General features: G+C 40.9%; 1 protein-coding gene across 1 annotated transcript in view; it reads right to left on the bottom strand.

Moving 5' to 3' along the window:
* LOC122439416 (F-box/LRR-repeat protein 17-like) overlaps positions 1–18,080 on the bottom strand; it is a 165,248-nt gene that overhangs the window by 22,863 nt on the left and 124,305 nt on the right. The window contains exon 5 of the mRNA XM_043464461.1: positions 3,631–3,738. Coding sequence (XP_043320396.1) covers positions 3,631–3,738 — 108 coding nt within the window. The remainder of the gene's footprint in view (positions 1–3,630; positions 3,739–18,080) is intronic.

The following is an 18,080-nucleotide window of genomic DNA, read 5'->3' as shown; positions in this document are numbered from 1 at the left end:
CACACGCTGCGCCCGGCCACCCCGGCCTCCCTGGACTTCCGGTTCTGCGTCCACGCAGGTCGCCTGCTGGGCTCTGTCTGGGCCGTCCTCCCTGTGCTGTGAGCTGGAAACGCTTCCAACACCCGAGCCAAGTCCTGGGTTGCAGGAGACGCAATTCTGCCGGACACTGCACGTCATCAACGTTCTCAACTTCGGAGGCAAAACAGAGCCCTCAGAAGTTCGCATCCTCACTTCCGAACCCACTCCAGGAAAGCTGACTTCATCTTCTCAACCTGTGTGCGTTCGCTGTTAGCTATTTCCGGACTCTCATTTACATAGTCATAGCGGCTTAGAAGGACGGCCTCTTCACTCCATTATTGCTTGATATTAGCAGAATCTATCTGAAGACTAAGGGTGTGTCATCAGTAAATAGAGTCCAGACAAGACCGAGAGCACCAAAGTAAAACTAAGTCCACGAGACCACAGTAATAGAATATCAATATTCTTTCTCCTGTTCCCAATCTTCTGTCTTCCTGCCCTTGATTTAACAATCTAAGATGTCACAAATCCCCAATTTTCCCTTCTAACTTAGTAAGGACTTGACATTCCTTGCATTCAAGGACAGCCACTCAGTCCCTTCCAGGCCAATGACTCTTAAATTCAGAGATTTGTCTGGCTGTAGGAAACTCTAGAGATAGATCCTCTATTACAGACACATCTCTTCACAGGAGGAAACTAAGGCACAGAGATTTTAGGGCATTTGCCTCTATTAGCAAATTTAGAGCCACAGACTGGAAAGTAGTTAAGTTGGAGAGATTTTCTAAATCATATAAAGTTAAATATATTTATACTGATAGCTCAACACTCTGTATCTCACATCCTCTAATCATTTACTTAAAAATTACATTAAATATTGAGAAAAAATTATTTAAAACTATACACCATGTGGACAATAAGGGTAACACAACTTTCTAGGAACATTTATATATTTACAAGCATTTTCTGAATGTAAATTACATTTTGTATAATGTCTTAGTATAAAAACACTGTCAGAATGCAGTATTTTAACAAGAAGCTTTATTTTGAGTTCTACCCTTGGTTTTCAAAAGCTGAAACAACTAAAATAGCTTAGCCAAAGTCATGTACATTTAAAAGGCTATCTCGCCTTTACCTGAATCCATGAAATGAAGCAATACCATACCACAGAGCGGTCTTCTCACCAAAACATGCCCTGTGCTGGGCAACAGGGATGAGCCTAACATGCTGTGGGCCGGCTCTGACATGAATCCAGTAGATTCCGACTGCTGACGGGCCAAACCCCCAATCCTGGTATATAATCTTCAGAATAATCTTCTCAGCAAATTAAGCCTTCCAAAGCTGACATTTGCTGTCGCTGCTATTTTGTCACAGAGAATAATTCTGATCTTTTAAGCACCAGTGTACCATAATTTTTGGCCATCTCCAAATGTTCAGGGAAGCACTTACTGATCTAATAAGTCTTGTTTTGTCTTTAATGAGTACAATTTCAAGTGATCGTAAAAAGCCCACATATGGTCATTGTAACACTTGTTGTGCACAATCTGTTCATCCAAAGGCATTTCTACTCTGCACTATAAACAGCAGTAGATGATGTGATGGGAAAAACATTCATCTACGAAAACGTTCAGGCAAAGGTTATAGAAGATGAATAAAAAATTATGGTCACACACAATCTTGGTTACACGAAGATGTTCTGATAGAGCAATAATAGAGAATAATGTGCCTATCCTCTCTGCTAGTTTTAGGTTCTGATCCTCAAAATATAGTTAAAGCTCATCAGTCATGGGAGACACAGAATAGTCACAGGCACTGTTTCCAATACACTAGAATAAAACAGTGATTTGATTTTTTTTCCTCAAAGTTTGCTCCAAATTTCTAGCAATTTAGTGATGGCAGCACTTCTCTGGACTTCCCAGGTGGCGCTAGTGGTAAAGAACCCTCCTACCAGTGCAGAAGACACTAGTTACGGACGTCGATCCCTGGGTCGGGAAGATCCCCTGGAGGAGGACACGGCCACCCCCTCGGTATGCTGGCCTGGAGAACCCCACGGACAGGGGAGCCTGGCGGGCCGCAGGGCACTTGGCGGCCACACCCAGACACGACTGAGCACGCACGCGTGCACCAATTCTTTCAAGGAGAGTGAACGTGTTACTGCTCAGCTCTGCGCCACTCTGCGCCACCTCACAGACTGTAGCCCGCCAGGCTCCTCTGTCTGTGGAATTCTCCAGGTGAGGACACTGGAGTGGGTTGCCATTTCCTACTCCAGGGGATCTTCCCAGCCCAGATATCAAACCTGGGTCTCCTGCATATAGGCACATTCTTTACCATCTGAGCCACCACTTATTTTAATAATAGTACCTAAAGTTTACCTAGCACTTACTATGGTCCTGATACTGAGGAAAGCGTCTTCCATTTACCACTTCAGTTAATTCCCTGAAAAACAATCTGTCGACTCAGCTGGTTAATGGCAGGGCCGGGATTCAAACCCCAGCTGACAACAGAGCCTGGGCTCCTGTCCTCCGGGCCTTACCGCCACAGGCCTAGGTGATTTATAAACATCTGCTCTTTTCCCAGGAGGAGAGAGGGCTTCCCTGATAGCTCAGTTGGTAAAGAACCCGCCTGCAATGCAGGAGACCCCGGTTCAATCCCTGGGTCAGGAAGATCCACTGGAGAAGGGACAGGCTACCCACTCCACTATTCTTGGGCTTCCCTTGTGGCTCAGCTGGTAAAGAATCCACCTGCAATGTGGGAGACCTGGGTTTGATCCCTGGGTTGGGAAGATCCCCTGGAGAAGGGAAAGGCTACCCACTCCAGTGTTCTGGCCTGGAGAATTCCATGAACTGTATAGTCCATGGGGTTGCAAAGAGTCAGACATGACTGAGTGACTTTCACTTTCACTAGGAGGAAAGAAAAACTATTTCCTGCTAAACTGCAACCTTGAAGAGACATGACAAATTTTGAATAAGACACAAGTAAATTTTATAGTAGCCAGTTTTCTAAAACATGTATGTAAGAATTAGTTCCTAATTATTATAGAGCTCTGAAAAACAGCACAGATGATGGGTGACAAGTGAGCGATTACAAAGGAACTGATGTTTTCATTATTGCTAACATATAAGATTTTATATATTTGGTATGTAAGTAAACTCTCTGAACTATGAAGTTAATTTTTGGCATACATTCACTTCTCTTTTCACCATATATGTTCAGCTTAATCATATGAACTGACCATATTCACTTCTTAAAAGCAAAATGCTCAGAAGATCTAATGATATGTGACCAGTGAAAACTTTCATTAAAGTATCTTCTAACACAATACACTACATTAAAATCTAAATAAGTCTTGTCATATATATCAGTTTCATTGATGTATACATTTCACAGTTATTAGCAAATGAAAAAAGCCAAAAAGCAAACTTTTTGTTTAAATCAATATCCCATCTTAGAAAGGATAGATTTTGTATTGACTTAAACTGATTTTAACTTTACCAAACACTACTTAACACTTCTTACAATGGTCTGAGCAGTCCTCATCGAGTACGCAGAACATCACAAGGGCATTGGTATGAACGCGGCTCGGAAGCACCAAGGAGATGTAGCCGTGGAACCTACCTTGGTTAGATGGATGACTCCTTTAGAAGTCACTGAACAGCCCATGAAGCCCACGTACTGCAGCTCAGGACAGTGCTCCGCGAACGCTTTCACCGACTGGTCCGTCACCTGGGGAGAGCCGGGCGGAAGGTGAGTCAGGACGGCACTGCAGGCTTTGACCACTGCCAAGTCCCTTCCCTCCCCTTGCATCACTAACGTTTCTTTTTCCAGTGGACCGTTTGAATCCATGTATAGACATGCTGAAAGATGTCCTGTGCTTTGTAAATCCGCCCTCAACCCCACATTCCCTTCTATCACCCCATGTTTGTTTACTTCTTCATGTCTCAGAGACGTCAATACTATCTACCTCCACTTCTTCATATCTCCCCCAGTAGATATGTATGTATCTTGGCATTTACTTCACATACTATGAAATTCACCGTTTCAAAGGGAAGTCCCGTGGTTTTCAGCAGATTCACAAGTCGTGCCACCATCACCAGCATCTAACTCCAGAACACGCTTCTCACCCCAAAAAGAAGCGCCATGCCCATCAGCAGCCGTTCCCCAAGTCCAGCCCCTGCCCCCAAGTCCTGGCAGCTTTCTATCACCATGGATTTGCTCAGTCCCAACATATTTGATAACTGAAACCGTACAATTGTTTCCTAAAGGGCAACAACAGTCTCTTTATAAGGTTTCTCCCTACAAGCGTTTCTTCTAAGAAATCTGGTTCTGCCCCTCACTGCTTCAAACTTCTTAGACTTGGATGATATGATGGTTAAATTTATGTGTCATCTTGACTACACCATGAGATGCTCAAATATGTGATTAAAAACTATTCGTGAAGGTTTCTGGGTGAGATTAATATTCGAAACAGCAGACTGAATAAAGCAGATTGCCTCCCCAAGGTGACCACTCACCCTCAGTCACAGCCAGTCTGCTGAAGGAATGGAACAAAGAGGGGAGGAAAGGAGAATCTGGCCTCTCTTGCTCTCTCCCCCTCCTCTTCTCATTCTCTGCCTACCTTCACATTCAGACAGCAGTGACACATTCCCACCTTTAGACTCAGCTTTGGACTGGAATTACATCATTGGCTCTCCTGAGTCCTATGCGTTTAGACTCAGCCTAGAACTATACCATCTGCTCTCTGTGGCCTCCAGATCGCCGGTTTGGGGATTTCTCAGCCTTCAGAGTGACAGGAACCAATTCCTTACAACAATCTCTTTTACACACACACACACACACACACACACACACACACACTCATACTAATTCTGATTCTCTGAAGAACCCTAACTAATGTGATACATATTAGAATCCTCTGAGGAATTTATTAAAACCTCAGAGTCAAAAGAGGTGTAACCCAAGAATCTGTATTTTTAACAAGCCCCTAAGTGACTCTTAGGGATGTGAAAACTTGAGGCCCCAGAGCTGCAAAGAAGTTACGTTGACAGCTTTTGGCATTTCTGCATGGCCCTGCTTTAAACCAAGGGCAGACTGAAATTCCTTTTTTGTCTCCTCCAGCCTCCAAAAGTTTTCCATGTATAAAATTATCTTCTTATGATTGTGCTAACATTTTCTCCACCGTTCTACAAAGTTGTGGCTTATAAAAGAAGGTCCAGATATTCTCTATCACAGGGTTAATTTCAGATTCACTTTCCTCACAGTCAAGATGAAATCAACAAGTTAAACACCACTGTTGGTTTTGCGAACAGCAGTGACTTGCATCTACTTTGCATTAACTTTAATACGGGTGACTCTTACTTTGTATCTCCCTTATCTATTCTGAACAGATACTGGAAAATAAAGTTATGTGGGTAGCATTAATTCTGAAACAGCACAAGAACACTTTCCTAAAATAATCAAACCAACAGCATCCATGGTACATCTGATAAAAGATTAATTCTGCCCTCAAAAGTAAAGTATGCTTTAGCATATTAAGACTAAGGGTGCCATTGATAAATTAAAAATGGGCCTTCCTGACACTCAGCTTTCTAAAAACATTATGTCAAGAAAGAATATTTAAGGCACTGAAATTGCCTGAAGCTTCAGTGAAAACCAATTTCTATTAAAAAAAAAAAAAAGTTGGGGAAGGAGAGGGAAACAGGTGAGATACCTATCGCCATCTGGTTCACCATCCTGCCTAATCTCACTCTGACATCAGGCTTCTCCCAGATCCATCTCCAATGGAGGAAGAGGAATTCAGATAAGGATGAAGGACACAGGAAAGCTCAGGTCCAAGGTGTTCGGGCTTTCAGAGACAAAATATTAAAATTGGCTTCGTGGGTCTTCCTCTTTCAGCTCAAGTAAGAGCTCGGGGGCGCCCCCTGCACCAACAGAGTCCTAAGAGCCGAATGAGCCTAGAGTCAGTCCCCAGAATACCGGGACACTCTGTGTAGGCTGATACGTGTCTTAGGAGACGGAATCAAATGGCCCTGAGTTTAACACAACTGTGCAACCAACACCACGATCCAGTTCTAGAACACCACCATCACCCCGCCCTGAAAAGTCCCTTTCTCCCTGATGCCCAAATGCAGTCAGTCTCCACTCCTGCCCCGAGATGACCACTGATCTGTCTTAACCATCTACAGCTGCCTTTTCTAGAAACTTCATGTAAACAGGATTCTATAATAAACAGTCTTCTGTGTCTAGCTTCTTTCGCTAGTAATGTTTTCTTTTGTTTGTTTTTTGAGGTTCCTCCTTGCTGTTACCTGTATCAGTAGCTGGCTCATTTTACTGCTGGGTAGATTTGCATGATATGACTATATTACATTTTGTTTATCCACTCACCAGTTGATAAACATTTTAATTGTTTACAGTGTGGGGCTTTGATAAACAATGCTTCTGTGATTGTTCACATACAAGTCTTTGTATGGACATATGTTTCATTCCTCTTGCATAAATATCTAGGATTGGAATTACTGAGTCATATGATAAGCTTAATTTTTTAGACATTTTTAAAAGTGAGTTGTTTTCTTATTAAGTTGCAAGAGTTCTTTATATAACTTGAATACAAGTCCTTTATCAGATATCTGCTTCACAAATCTTTTCTTCCATTCTGTGCCTTGTCTTTTCATTTTCTTGATGGTGGTCTTAGAACTAACATTTATGCCTATGGTGCTCTTGGAGTTAATTTTCGTGAACAGTGAGTGTGAAGTAAGGTGAAAGGTTCATTTTGTTTGCACATGAATTGCCCTATTTGCTGAAAAGACCATCTGGAATGGTTTGATTTTGAGGGATCATACTTACTCACAGACTGTGATAAAACCAGCCAGTAAATAAGAATTCATATGCAAAGAGAAACGTGGCTCAGGATTTAGAAAGTGGTATCAGAAAATTAGGGGGGAATGAGACCAGCTGGCAAAGCAGATTTTGACCTTTTAGTCAAAGCTGTGATGGAGAAAAAGGGAAGACGAACCTCAGATTCAACAGTGTCATCTCTTCACATGACAGAGACGGAGAAGACCACCTCCTTGAGCTGGCAATCTAAAAGCCAACTGACATTTTGATACCAGCGTGGAGACGACGCAAGTGCGTTTAGAGCTACGATAAGGAAACGCATCACTGGTGAGGAATGTCCTGTGCCTTCAGGGTCACAAGGGCCATGAAAAGCCTCAATAATACAGACACACGCAAGATTCTACTAGAGTCTCCACTGTGAATCCTAAGGGGGCCCTCTCTAGTTGCTGACGCCTAAACAAATGACAACCAGAAACACAGAGGGCAAAGGCAGAAGGAAGATACTGGTTCTCATAAGCTCTTGAGAGCAGCACTCTGCCAGAACCCTTTGAGGGTGGTTTCTCATGAGATCAAATGGGGGCACAAGAAGAAATCTCCCGGGAGGTAGAAATAAAAGGGCTAGAAAATTCAGATGGGGGCAAATGTAATAGCCACTATGGAAGAAATGTGCATATATGACTAAAATATTCTTCACTAGAAGAAAGAGAAAAGCAGAAGGTGAGCAGTACAGGATCACTCATTTTGCTTGAAGAGTTATTGTTATAAAATTATTATTTATGTTATTGTTTACACAATATTTTTGAATTGCTAAATCTAGAGATTCAGTCTTTGAACACAGCTCAAAGTTTGGGGTACCAGTAGCCAAAGAACTTAAGAGGGAATAGAAAATAAAATGGCTGTATTTACTAAAGCCTTACTGTGGGCCAAGCTAAGTCCTCTCTGTAACAGGGAATCCCAATAACAGCCTTGACAGGCAATATTAGCCCCACTTTAGTGCTAAGACACTTCAGTCATGCCTGACTCTTTGCAAGCCTATGGACTGTAGCCCACCAGGCTCCTCCATCCGTGGGATTCTCTAGGCAAGAATACTGGAGTGGGTTGCCATGCCCTCCTCCAGGGTAAATCTAGCCCCATTTTACAGGTAACTAAAATAAGACTATCAGAGATTGACTTCTCCCAAATCAAACCACTAGCAGATGGCCAAGTGGGCTTTAACTTTGGTCTTTTAGATTTTGCAATCCATGCTCTTTAACTTATATATACTAGGTTGTGGCTCATTTCATGGTGCTAATTTCACTCAAAAGCAAAAGCAAATTTAAGGCCCTCCCTTCGGCCCCAGAGAAGTGGAGTGTCAGGAATCAAGGCACCATGGGTCTATTTTTTAAAAGAATTTTCTAAAGAGAAGCACCATCCTTGATTACTTTTTTCATCTCCTAAGGATAGAATAGATGTGCTGAAATGCCATGATAGTTTTCCTGTATATCCTAAGAATCCTCCCAAAACAAGAAAGCATAAAAGTGGGGTGTGCGTGTGTGCGCGCACTCAGTTGAGTCCAACTCTTTGCGACACCATGGCCTATAGCCCTTCAGGCTCCTCTGTCCATTGTGTTTTCCAGGCAAGAATATTGGAATGGGTTACCGTTTCCTCCTCCAGGGGATCTTCCCGGCCCATGGATCAAACCCACGTCTCCTGTGTTTCCTGCATTGCAGGTGGATTCTTTACCTGCTGAGCCTTTGGGGAAGCCCAAAAGTGGGTTGCAGTTATCTAATACAGAGGTGATGAAAAAGCTGGATTAACGGTAGTGAATTATAAAACCACATAAGTAGAAATTGATAATCCAAGAAAGCACTTTCACCTAAAAAGGATTAAAATTAAAGACTAAGAAAATGTGGATGGGAAAAGCTTTTACACGAATTTCAGGACTCTAAATAAAGAGATGCAGCTTATTCTTATTTTAAGACAAAGTTTCCTCAGAACATGGGTGGAGAGATCTATCTTGATCAGAATAAGACTGAGTCAATGAAAAGGGATTTGTAATCTGTGCTGAAAGATTAAATTTGGGGAATGATGCTAGTGTATCAATAGAGAAAAGGAATTTATATCATTAATTCTAAAAAGGTCAAGAAATCTTTGGACATTTTTACACTTGTGACATTAAAGAATTGTTCTGAATAATCCTACATGAATGTATTAAGTAATATAAGTATTTCACAACTTTGCTCAGAAAAAAGTTTTCCCTAGAGTTCACCCCAAACCTACGAATTCAGGACTTGGAAATACATACTTCTAATAAGTTCTCTTAAAGATTCTTATGGAGTCAATCCATAAACAACTCATAACTAAATCTAACAACTAACCAGACCTTCCAAATATTAGTACTGAAGATGGTCCTGGGTATATGTGGCGTCATGGGGTTATCTTTTTGCTGACCTGTACTGACACCACAGACCACCATGGTCCAAGACATGCCATCCTTCTGGACATTTTCAGCAGCTTACACACTGAAGGTCTTTCTGCCACTCTTGATTCCACAAATCTATCCTCCACCCATCGAGTCACAGTGATCTTTCAAAGTGTACAAATCACATCATGTCAGTCTGCCATTCACAGTCCTCCAGTGGTACCAATTACTCGAAGGATAAAATCCAAACTCCTATAAACTACAAGGCCCTGTGCAATCTGCCTCCTCCCTAATTCTTCCACTCCGTTCATCATCCCACCATCCCCTATCCAGGTCTGAAATCAAGTGTGAAGAAGTAACCAGGTTATGGAGGGTTGACTGTCTGGCAGAATGGTTGTGACTTGGTATGGAAGGAATCTATTTTATTGGTAACGTGAGACATACAGGGGTTAAGGAATTAAAAGGTCCCCTCAAGTTCCAGCCTCCTGCAGGCACATAACAGATGGTGCCATTCATTAAAGGCTCTAAGGGAAGGGTGATAAAGGGTGAGCTGTCCTTCAAGGTCCATGAGGTCAACTGAGGACCCACTAAAGGGATATTCTGGCCTCAGGGAGGCTGCCAGCGGGTCACACCTGCAGCGGGTCCTGCCCCGTGTGAAACAGCATACCACACCGAGGGGTACCTCCGGCAGCTAGGCCGAGCCAGTCAGTGAGCATCCACGTCTGACAACGGACCAAGAAGTCCCACGTGAAGTGCTATAATATAGAAGTCCCAAGTGAAGGATCTGATTCAGATACCGAGTAAATATACACGATACTTCAGGAGTTTTCAAATGCAATACAATAAAATTTCTGCATTTATTTAGTTGAGTCTTCAAACTCTATGAAAATTTCTTTTTCATTTTCACCTTCCTTTGCTCTTCTGTATTCTATTTTTTCACAGGTCATAAAACACTTTCAATTAATGTGCCCTCCTTTGAAACAGTGTAACAAAAAGCACAAAAGAGATTCATACTGACCATATGAAAGGAAATAGCTAAACATTGAGACAAAGTACTTGGTATGGATTCGCATTATGAATCATTTCAGTAAGACCTTTTCACTATGCTCTTACTGTAATAAAAATTTCATATTTTTAGTGAAGTTTAAAAGGAAATCTGAAAGAACATTATTTAAACATAGTATTCTTTTAAACTGCGGTCACACAGCGTTTAGTGAGTAAATGCCACGTGCCGAGTGCTGTGCCTCACACCATGACCAAGACAAACCGCCTTCACGGAGCTCACAACCTAGTGAGAAGAGCAAATGCAGAGGATTTATCACAAGTGAGATCCCTCCTTCAGTCGCCCGCCGTACCTACCAACTATTCCTTTCTATATACGAGCAATAATCACATGGCACACAGAGAAAGTTGGGCTAGTGATTAAGAATCCACCTGGCAGTGTGGGAGATCCAGGTTTGATCCCTGGGTCGGGAAGACCCCCTGCAGAAGGAAATGGCAGCCCACCCCAGGATTCTTGCCCAGGAAATCCTATGGACAGAGGGGCTTGGCAGACTACAGCCCACGGGGTCACAAAGAGTCAAATACAACAAGGAAACAACAACACATAGAAAGAAGTCAAAACTATGACTAAAAATCATATTCAATTATACAAATAAGATTCTTCTCAAATATGTTAAGTTATTGTATGCCTGGTATCATTATATGCCCAATATCATTTCAGTAGAGAGCTAGAATATATACTGCTTTTATAAATCATGAAAAAAAAACAAGGATTATTTAAGAACTCATGCTTACTACTACAACTTTGGCTTTTAATTAGCATGATTCAACTATTTCATTAGGTAAATCAGAAGCACAGACAGTAAAATCTTTTAACATTTTATGATGAAAAATTTCAAAAACATAAAAAAGTAGAAAAAACAATAAAATAAACCTCCATTTACCAATCATCTAACTTCAATAATTACTAGTTCATTGTCAAGTTTGTTTTATTAATAGCCCTATCCACCTCTAAAACATCACATTTATCAGTAAATATTTCAGTATATCTCTAAAAGATAGGATCTTTCAAAAATAAGAGCCATAATACCCTCATCATTCCAGCAGAAATGTTCATGTGAGACTTAATATGAAAAATGAACTATGTATAGTTTTATGGAGCTAATAATCCAACATGGTAATTTAAAAATCTCATTAAAAATTTATAACAATTTTATAAAAACTGACCCTTTGTCAACAAGGGCACTGAGATTCATAACTAATCATTTTCTAAAAGTCTAAAATTCCATTAGCGACCAATGAGAATCTGATCATTTGATTGCTTGTTTGACCTTGCCTGATTTTTGCTCATTCTGTCTTGCTTAATGTTAGTCTGGGTTTAGAGAAGTCAGATTGGCTGATAAAAAGAGATTTATAAGTTATGCATTAAAGTATTGTGAAAGGGAAAGACACTGGTCCAGAATTAACGGCACAGATACGTGTCCCTATTAAAAAGATCTATGATAAGTTAGCTATGACTCAACCATTTCCCTCTCGTTTGCTGACCAAGTTTCTTTGGCTAATACTTTATTTTATTGAAATTCAATACTTGGGTAATGTAAATGAAACAGAACAATTATTCTATTCTGTATCTGCTCACCCTTTAATTAAAGAAAGCAATAAATCTAAAGAGAAATCTCCAAACCTAACAATCATAGTTGTATTTAGCGACGATATTTACAAGGCATTTTCTAGTACACATACACATATGCCCACTCACCCAGTTAGATACACAGGCGGGTGCAAATTCCATTTCACAAATGAAGAAACACAGAAGTTAAAGTAGCCGGCCCCACCTCTCATGTGAGCCGGTGCCCTCTGCATGACAACATGCTCAATAATGTACTTAAAATACAATTCAAGCATCTATAAGAGTGCGAAATTTGAGACCCACTAAGTAATAAATAAACATAGCTGATAACAAAGTCCTTGTTTCATAAACATACAACTAATTTAATTCTTTGGTCACATTACAGAAAAAACGTTTCAATTCTCTGAAAGTAAAGCGTCTTCCATTCTGTCAAGCTTTATTTCATTTCTAAATAGAACTTTTAAATTAACAGATATGGTTAGTTTGAGGATTCATTTCAAAGAGTATAAAGTGAAATTTATAAGAATGTGACTGTAGCCTAAATTAAATCCACCAGACAGATCACTTACCAAAATCTGTGTGGATGCATCACGTGTTATGCAAGAAAACAGGGGAAAATAGAAGTCGTATACACAACTTGAATTCTGACTCATCTAACTTTGAATGGGGTTTCATCACAAAGGGTAAAATGAACTGAAGTCCCAGAAGGCTCACACACAAAGAACGGCGCTCAGAATAGCAGAAGAGCTAGTTAGTATTTCAGAAGGCTTCCTAAAAGTCATGGAGGAAGAGGAAAACCACCACGATAAAGGTAACTTCCTTAGACTCCCACCACCACCTAGGCCTCTCTTCATCTACAAACCCGGGTGTTCTCTGCCTCCTCCCAGCCTCTGCCTGAACACCTCCTCCCCCCGACAGGGGCTGTCCTCTCCCCTTCCCTCCACCCCCACCTATTCCGTTACCTCTCCCTGGGTGGTCTTCCTTCTCCTCGTGTTTTTTCTGAACCCTTTATGCCCACTATGACACCTTTTCTTAACTGGCTGCTCACAATACGGAACGAAGGATTTTAAGTATAATCATTGTATTAATTTCAAACCAGTGACATTAAACTTTTCCTTTATCTCGGAAATGTAAGATTATCTGAAATCATGGGACTCAGCCTGAGCTGCAATCCAGCTCCTCGTCCTCCTAGCTGTATGACTTCAAAGAATTTATCTGCTTTCCAAAAGTATGAAAATGAGATAGAAACCTAACAGGCTTCTTGTGAGCATTCCAAGAAAATCCCCATGCGCTGGACACACTCCACACGGCGCACCTAACAAAGAGGGGCGCCTACTCAGTGTATGCACATCCTCCCCCCAATTCCATGGAGCTGGCACTCTGAACGCTATGGTACAAAATTAACTTTTTTTCCTATCACTGTACTTGATCCAACACAAAAAGCAGCATTTAATGACAGTCTCCATTATGATATGTCCCACCTACCACCAAGTCACTAAAAATAGAAATGACAATATATGAATGGTTCTATACTTGTTCACCAGGTTGAAGTCACATATTGGGAGAAAAATGTAAGTTAAATGAGACTTTCAGTGGGTAAAATATCAGTAGCAAGTTTCACTGTACACAGGTTTACCTATACTTTGTAATACACATCTAAAACTGCCAATAATAAAAGGAAGCAACCCAAACAACTCTGTATTTTCTAAGGGTACATTGACTCTATTTTTAATGTTCTCACTTGCAGACTATCTTAGTCTAACAGCACTTGGATATGACAGTACATTACTACTATTCTTACAGCTTTGCAAAGCACAACAAAGTATATACACCAAAACTGGGCGTGGTGACACTCCTAAATATACAACGTGTCAGATAATAACTAGGACAGCGAAGCTTCTTACCTGTGATTTTAAGGAACTTAACTCATCAATATATAAGATTTGATTTAAAAGTATAATATTCTATAACAGAAAAGAACTACCCTCCTCCCTAGGAGGGTGATATATAATATGCAAAAAGAAAATATATAGAAGCAAGAGAACAACCTTCAAAAAGTCACTCATGTTTGTGAAAATATTTCAGATTAAGTTTTAATATTTTAACAACAGAAAACGCTTCCCAGGATGAATAAAATCTAACCAAGGTATAAAGTCCTAACAATTTGTGTTTTAATCATAAATGAAAGCCAATAATCTCCTGTTTAAAAAAAAAAAGTGTACCAACACCCTAATATATGAATATAGAACATTTCTTACATATTCATGTTTAACATTCTTTAAACAAGAAAACCTATTATCAAAAAACAAAACCTAAAATTAGGTTATACATTTTTCATCATGTCAAATACATTCATAGCTCGCTAAATGTTCCTTCTTACATTTCAAACAGCTCATAAAACCCCACCTCCTTTAATAAGGTTCCCACAATAACCTGAAGCAACACAGCAAGTCCACCAACCACCCGGACCTAGTCCACTTGGTCTGCATACTTAACCTTCACAAAAGAAGCCACGCTAAGTAACAAGAACGCAAAGGAGGCGTTTTCCTTGTCAATTTTGGCAGAGGGGGAAAAAAGTATAAATATGTTTAATTTCATTTTTCAAATTAGAAGCTCAGGAAGAGCAGAGCTCATGAACAATGTCAAGACACAGATTCATCTCTCTAGGAAAAGGGGTCAAAGGAGGTCTTTCAGTATTTTCAAAACATCCCCTCTAAGTCCAGGTCAACATATACCTTCACGGGGCCTGATAGACAGTAGCTGCTCACTACACATTTACTGAATACATGAATGAATCAAACTAGGAAAGGCAGGGACTAGAAAAACCAGCTCACTGAGGGTGAAATAAGGATCCTGCAGAATTTCTACTGCCAAGAAAAAGTCGGTAGTTGAGTACCTATTTGCCAGGCACTGTACTAGCTGATTTTTATTTACATTTATGTAAACTACAGTGTAAAGGTCTTAAAGGTGTTTATATGTTTTTTACCCAGAAGGAGCACGTCTAGGGGCTTCTGGGCAATGGGCCCGGCAGAGAGGCCGGCAGATTTGTGGACCAGGACACTCACCGCAGCAGTATTTACAGTAACAAAAGAACCGAAGCCTCTCAGATGTGTTAAAATAGGATAGTGGCTAAATTACAGGGTATATTTTTGATAAACTGCCATGTAGCCATGAAAGATCACATCTTTTTCAATATTTAATGAAGTCAGAAAAATACAGTGTGACAAAGCAGGATTATACAATTATTAGGAGTTTAAATTCTGTTAAGTATATAAGCAGAGTGAAAAAACAGGTGATACAATGTTAACTGCCTCTTGCTAGTGGGATTATATAAGTGTGATTTTAATTTTCTTTATGTTCCTCTTATTTTCCAGAGTTATACATCAATATTTTTATGTTCTTATGATCACAGAAAATAAATGCTTTAAAAAGGAAAAAACTATGCGATAAGGCTTTTGAAAGTTTACTCTCTACATGAACTTGAGGCATTTTTCCCAACAAGGAACTGGAAGATTAATTTTACATACATTAAAGAAATAAATACAGACAGCTTGTACAATTGCTAAAAAATAATACTAGAAATAAAATAAAGTTTACTCTTATTTTAACCTAAATAATCTTCTTGAAACTTTAGAAATTTTAAGAAACAAAATGAAAATTTTCTTAGAATTTAGAAAAAGAGAACTTATTTTAACATATAAAATTTTTTTATTTATAAATCAGTACCATATTTCTACCTAGTCATTATTCTTCCATGCAGTAAGAAAATATACTATAAAACAATAAACAATACACCTAAGTACACTTTGCTTGGGTAAGCCAAAAAACAACCGTTTTTTAAAGTCTGTTTATATATTTCCCCTATATATTAACAGATATTAAGAAACATTAAAAAAAAATACCATATAGAGTCAGTTCACTAGTTTAGAATGAAAATATAGAGCAAAAAAATGTTAAACACTGAATCCCTGTTCCAACATATAACTGGGTAACAAACAACGCTGTACTAAAAAATACTTCAAATGTACACAAATATGAGATGCTTAGTGGAGAGATGCAACCCAGGAATTCTCAAAACCAATTGCTTTAGCGACTTGGTGATAATGTCGTGTTGCATTACACGGCTTCTCATCTGTATTTTATCTTTAAACAATAATCAAATACATCCCAGACCTCACGTGCATGGAGTCGTAAGGCAGGGTTTCCTTTGCTTTCACTGACCTAGTGAGGGGGCGGCGTTCCCCACCCGCCTGGCCGCTGGGCGCCGGCCTCGGCCCACGCTCTCCAGCTTCTGAGACGCCCGCAGCAGGCCCTCCGTCCTGCGCAGACGCCCGGCTACTAGCTGCGGCTGCCCAGGGCGCCGCCCTGCTCTGCCGGCAGCTCTGGTTGCCGTGGCCTCCTCGCCATTCAGCAGAGCTCCCGGCTCTTCCCGCTCTCGTGACTACTCCGGCGTGATTCCCTCCACCCGCCACGGGCCGAAGCTTCTGGTCCTGCCCCGACCCTCACCGCCTGAGCCCCAAAGCCTTCCGCTTGGGGCGCACCGCCTCACAGCGCCTGTCTCTCCACAGACGGTTCCTTCCGGAGCTGGAGCCCTCCTCTAACCACAGGAATCAAAACCGAGCACCAAGGCCCGGGGGCTTCCCAGGCGGCGCTAGCGGTAAAGAACCCGCCGACCAACGCAGGAGTCAGAGGAGATGGGGGTTCGATCCCGGGGTCGGGAAGGTCCCCTGGAGGAGGGCATGGCCACCCCGGTATTCCTAACGGGAGAATCCCATGGACAGGGGCTGGCTGGACACGACTGAAACGACTCAGCACGTGCGCACCAAGGGCTGGGTGAGGGACAGACGCCAAACCGCCTGCAGCTTGCTTCCTGCCCGAGCACAGACCTCTCCCTCTCCCCCGTGTCTTCAAAACACGGACATCCAGGTCGGGCGAATCTAATGTGCAACAGCGTGTCCCTATACCGGAGAAGGGGCAGGCGGCGTCTCCACAGCTTCAGGCGGTCTAGGCCTGAAGTCACGAGGACCAGACTTCAGTCACTCATTTCGCCTCCTACCAGCTGCACACTTAACCTCTCCAGATCCCAACAGTCTCAACTTAGCTACTTCAGGACCCACCCCCACTGAGCTGTGTGAGGGTTAAAAAAGACAGCACATGAAAGGAATTCATATACTACAAACTCAATACAACCGCTTTCAAATGAGTTCATTAATTTGGCAAAAGAGAGAAAAGATCATATCTTAATCTGGGTGAAAACCAAGTTCTTGGAATCTCATTTAAAAAAAAAAAAAGGAACACTAAAGCATCAAAAGAAATATATCTTCATTCAATGAGATTTTTGGTTTACTTAGTTGAAGACGCTTGGTCTTTCTAAATCTTATGCAATCTGTCCTTGCCTAACATTGTAGAGTCCATTATATTTAGAGGAGGCACTGAGACGTGGCCTAACTGGGAGCCAGATTTTAATTCAATTTATAAATATTTATCATCAAGTATGTGAGAGCTCTGTATAGTATATATGTATATGCAATGGTGGTGGAGAGTGGTCTACACAGGTACCCATAACAACGTGACATAAATGCTAAAATAGTTCCATAAAAATTGCTTTTTTGCACTTGCATGAGGACCAAATGGTATCCTGAAAGTCACAAAGGAGAGACCTTTAAAAGACCATTTCAGGCACAGGATGTGAGGTAGGACCACTCAGAACAACAGTACAAAGGCCCAGAAGTGTGAATGTACAAAACACATGGTAAAAATGAAAACATCCAGGCATCAAAATCTGGTTTTGCCCTAGCCACCTTGGAATTTTTATCATTGCTTAATCTTCTCTACCTCAGTTTTACATTCTGTAGAAATGGAGATAAGACTATCAGACTAGAGTTTTGGCATATATAAGGTCATTTTCCTAAAAGTATAAATGATTATAGTTAACTTTGTTAACTGTATTTATTTCTTATTTCTTCTAACGTCAGGTTTGAAAATTTTAACAAGATTTCCTTAAGAGTTAATATATCTAAACTTTTGATATTCAAAGTGGATTTTTTTTTACAGTTTTGAGCACATTTTACTTTTTACTCATGGCATTTAACATTTACTGCCTTCGGAACATCTTCAGGGCACTCGTGGCTTCTGGGGGTTTGTACCATCATCTACATTAAGCTAGGAAGTGACATGATTCACATTTCCCACATGTCAGGG

The sequence above is a fragment of the Cervus canadensis genome, chromosome 4 (genome assembly GCF_019320065.1).
Source record: "Cervus canadensis isolate Bull #8, Minnesota chromosome 4, ASM1932006v1, whole genome shotgun sequence".
In the NCBI taxonomy this organism is placed as follows: Eukaryota; Metazoa; Chordata; class Mammalia; order Artiodactyla; family Cervidae; genus Cervus; species Cervus canadensis.
The sequence above is the reverse complement of the archived record's forward strand: the minus strand, read 5'-3'. Positions and strand labels throughout refer to the sequence as shown.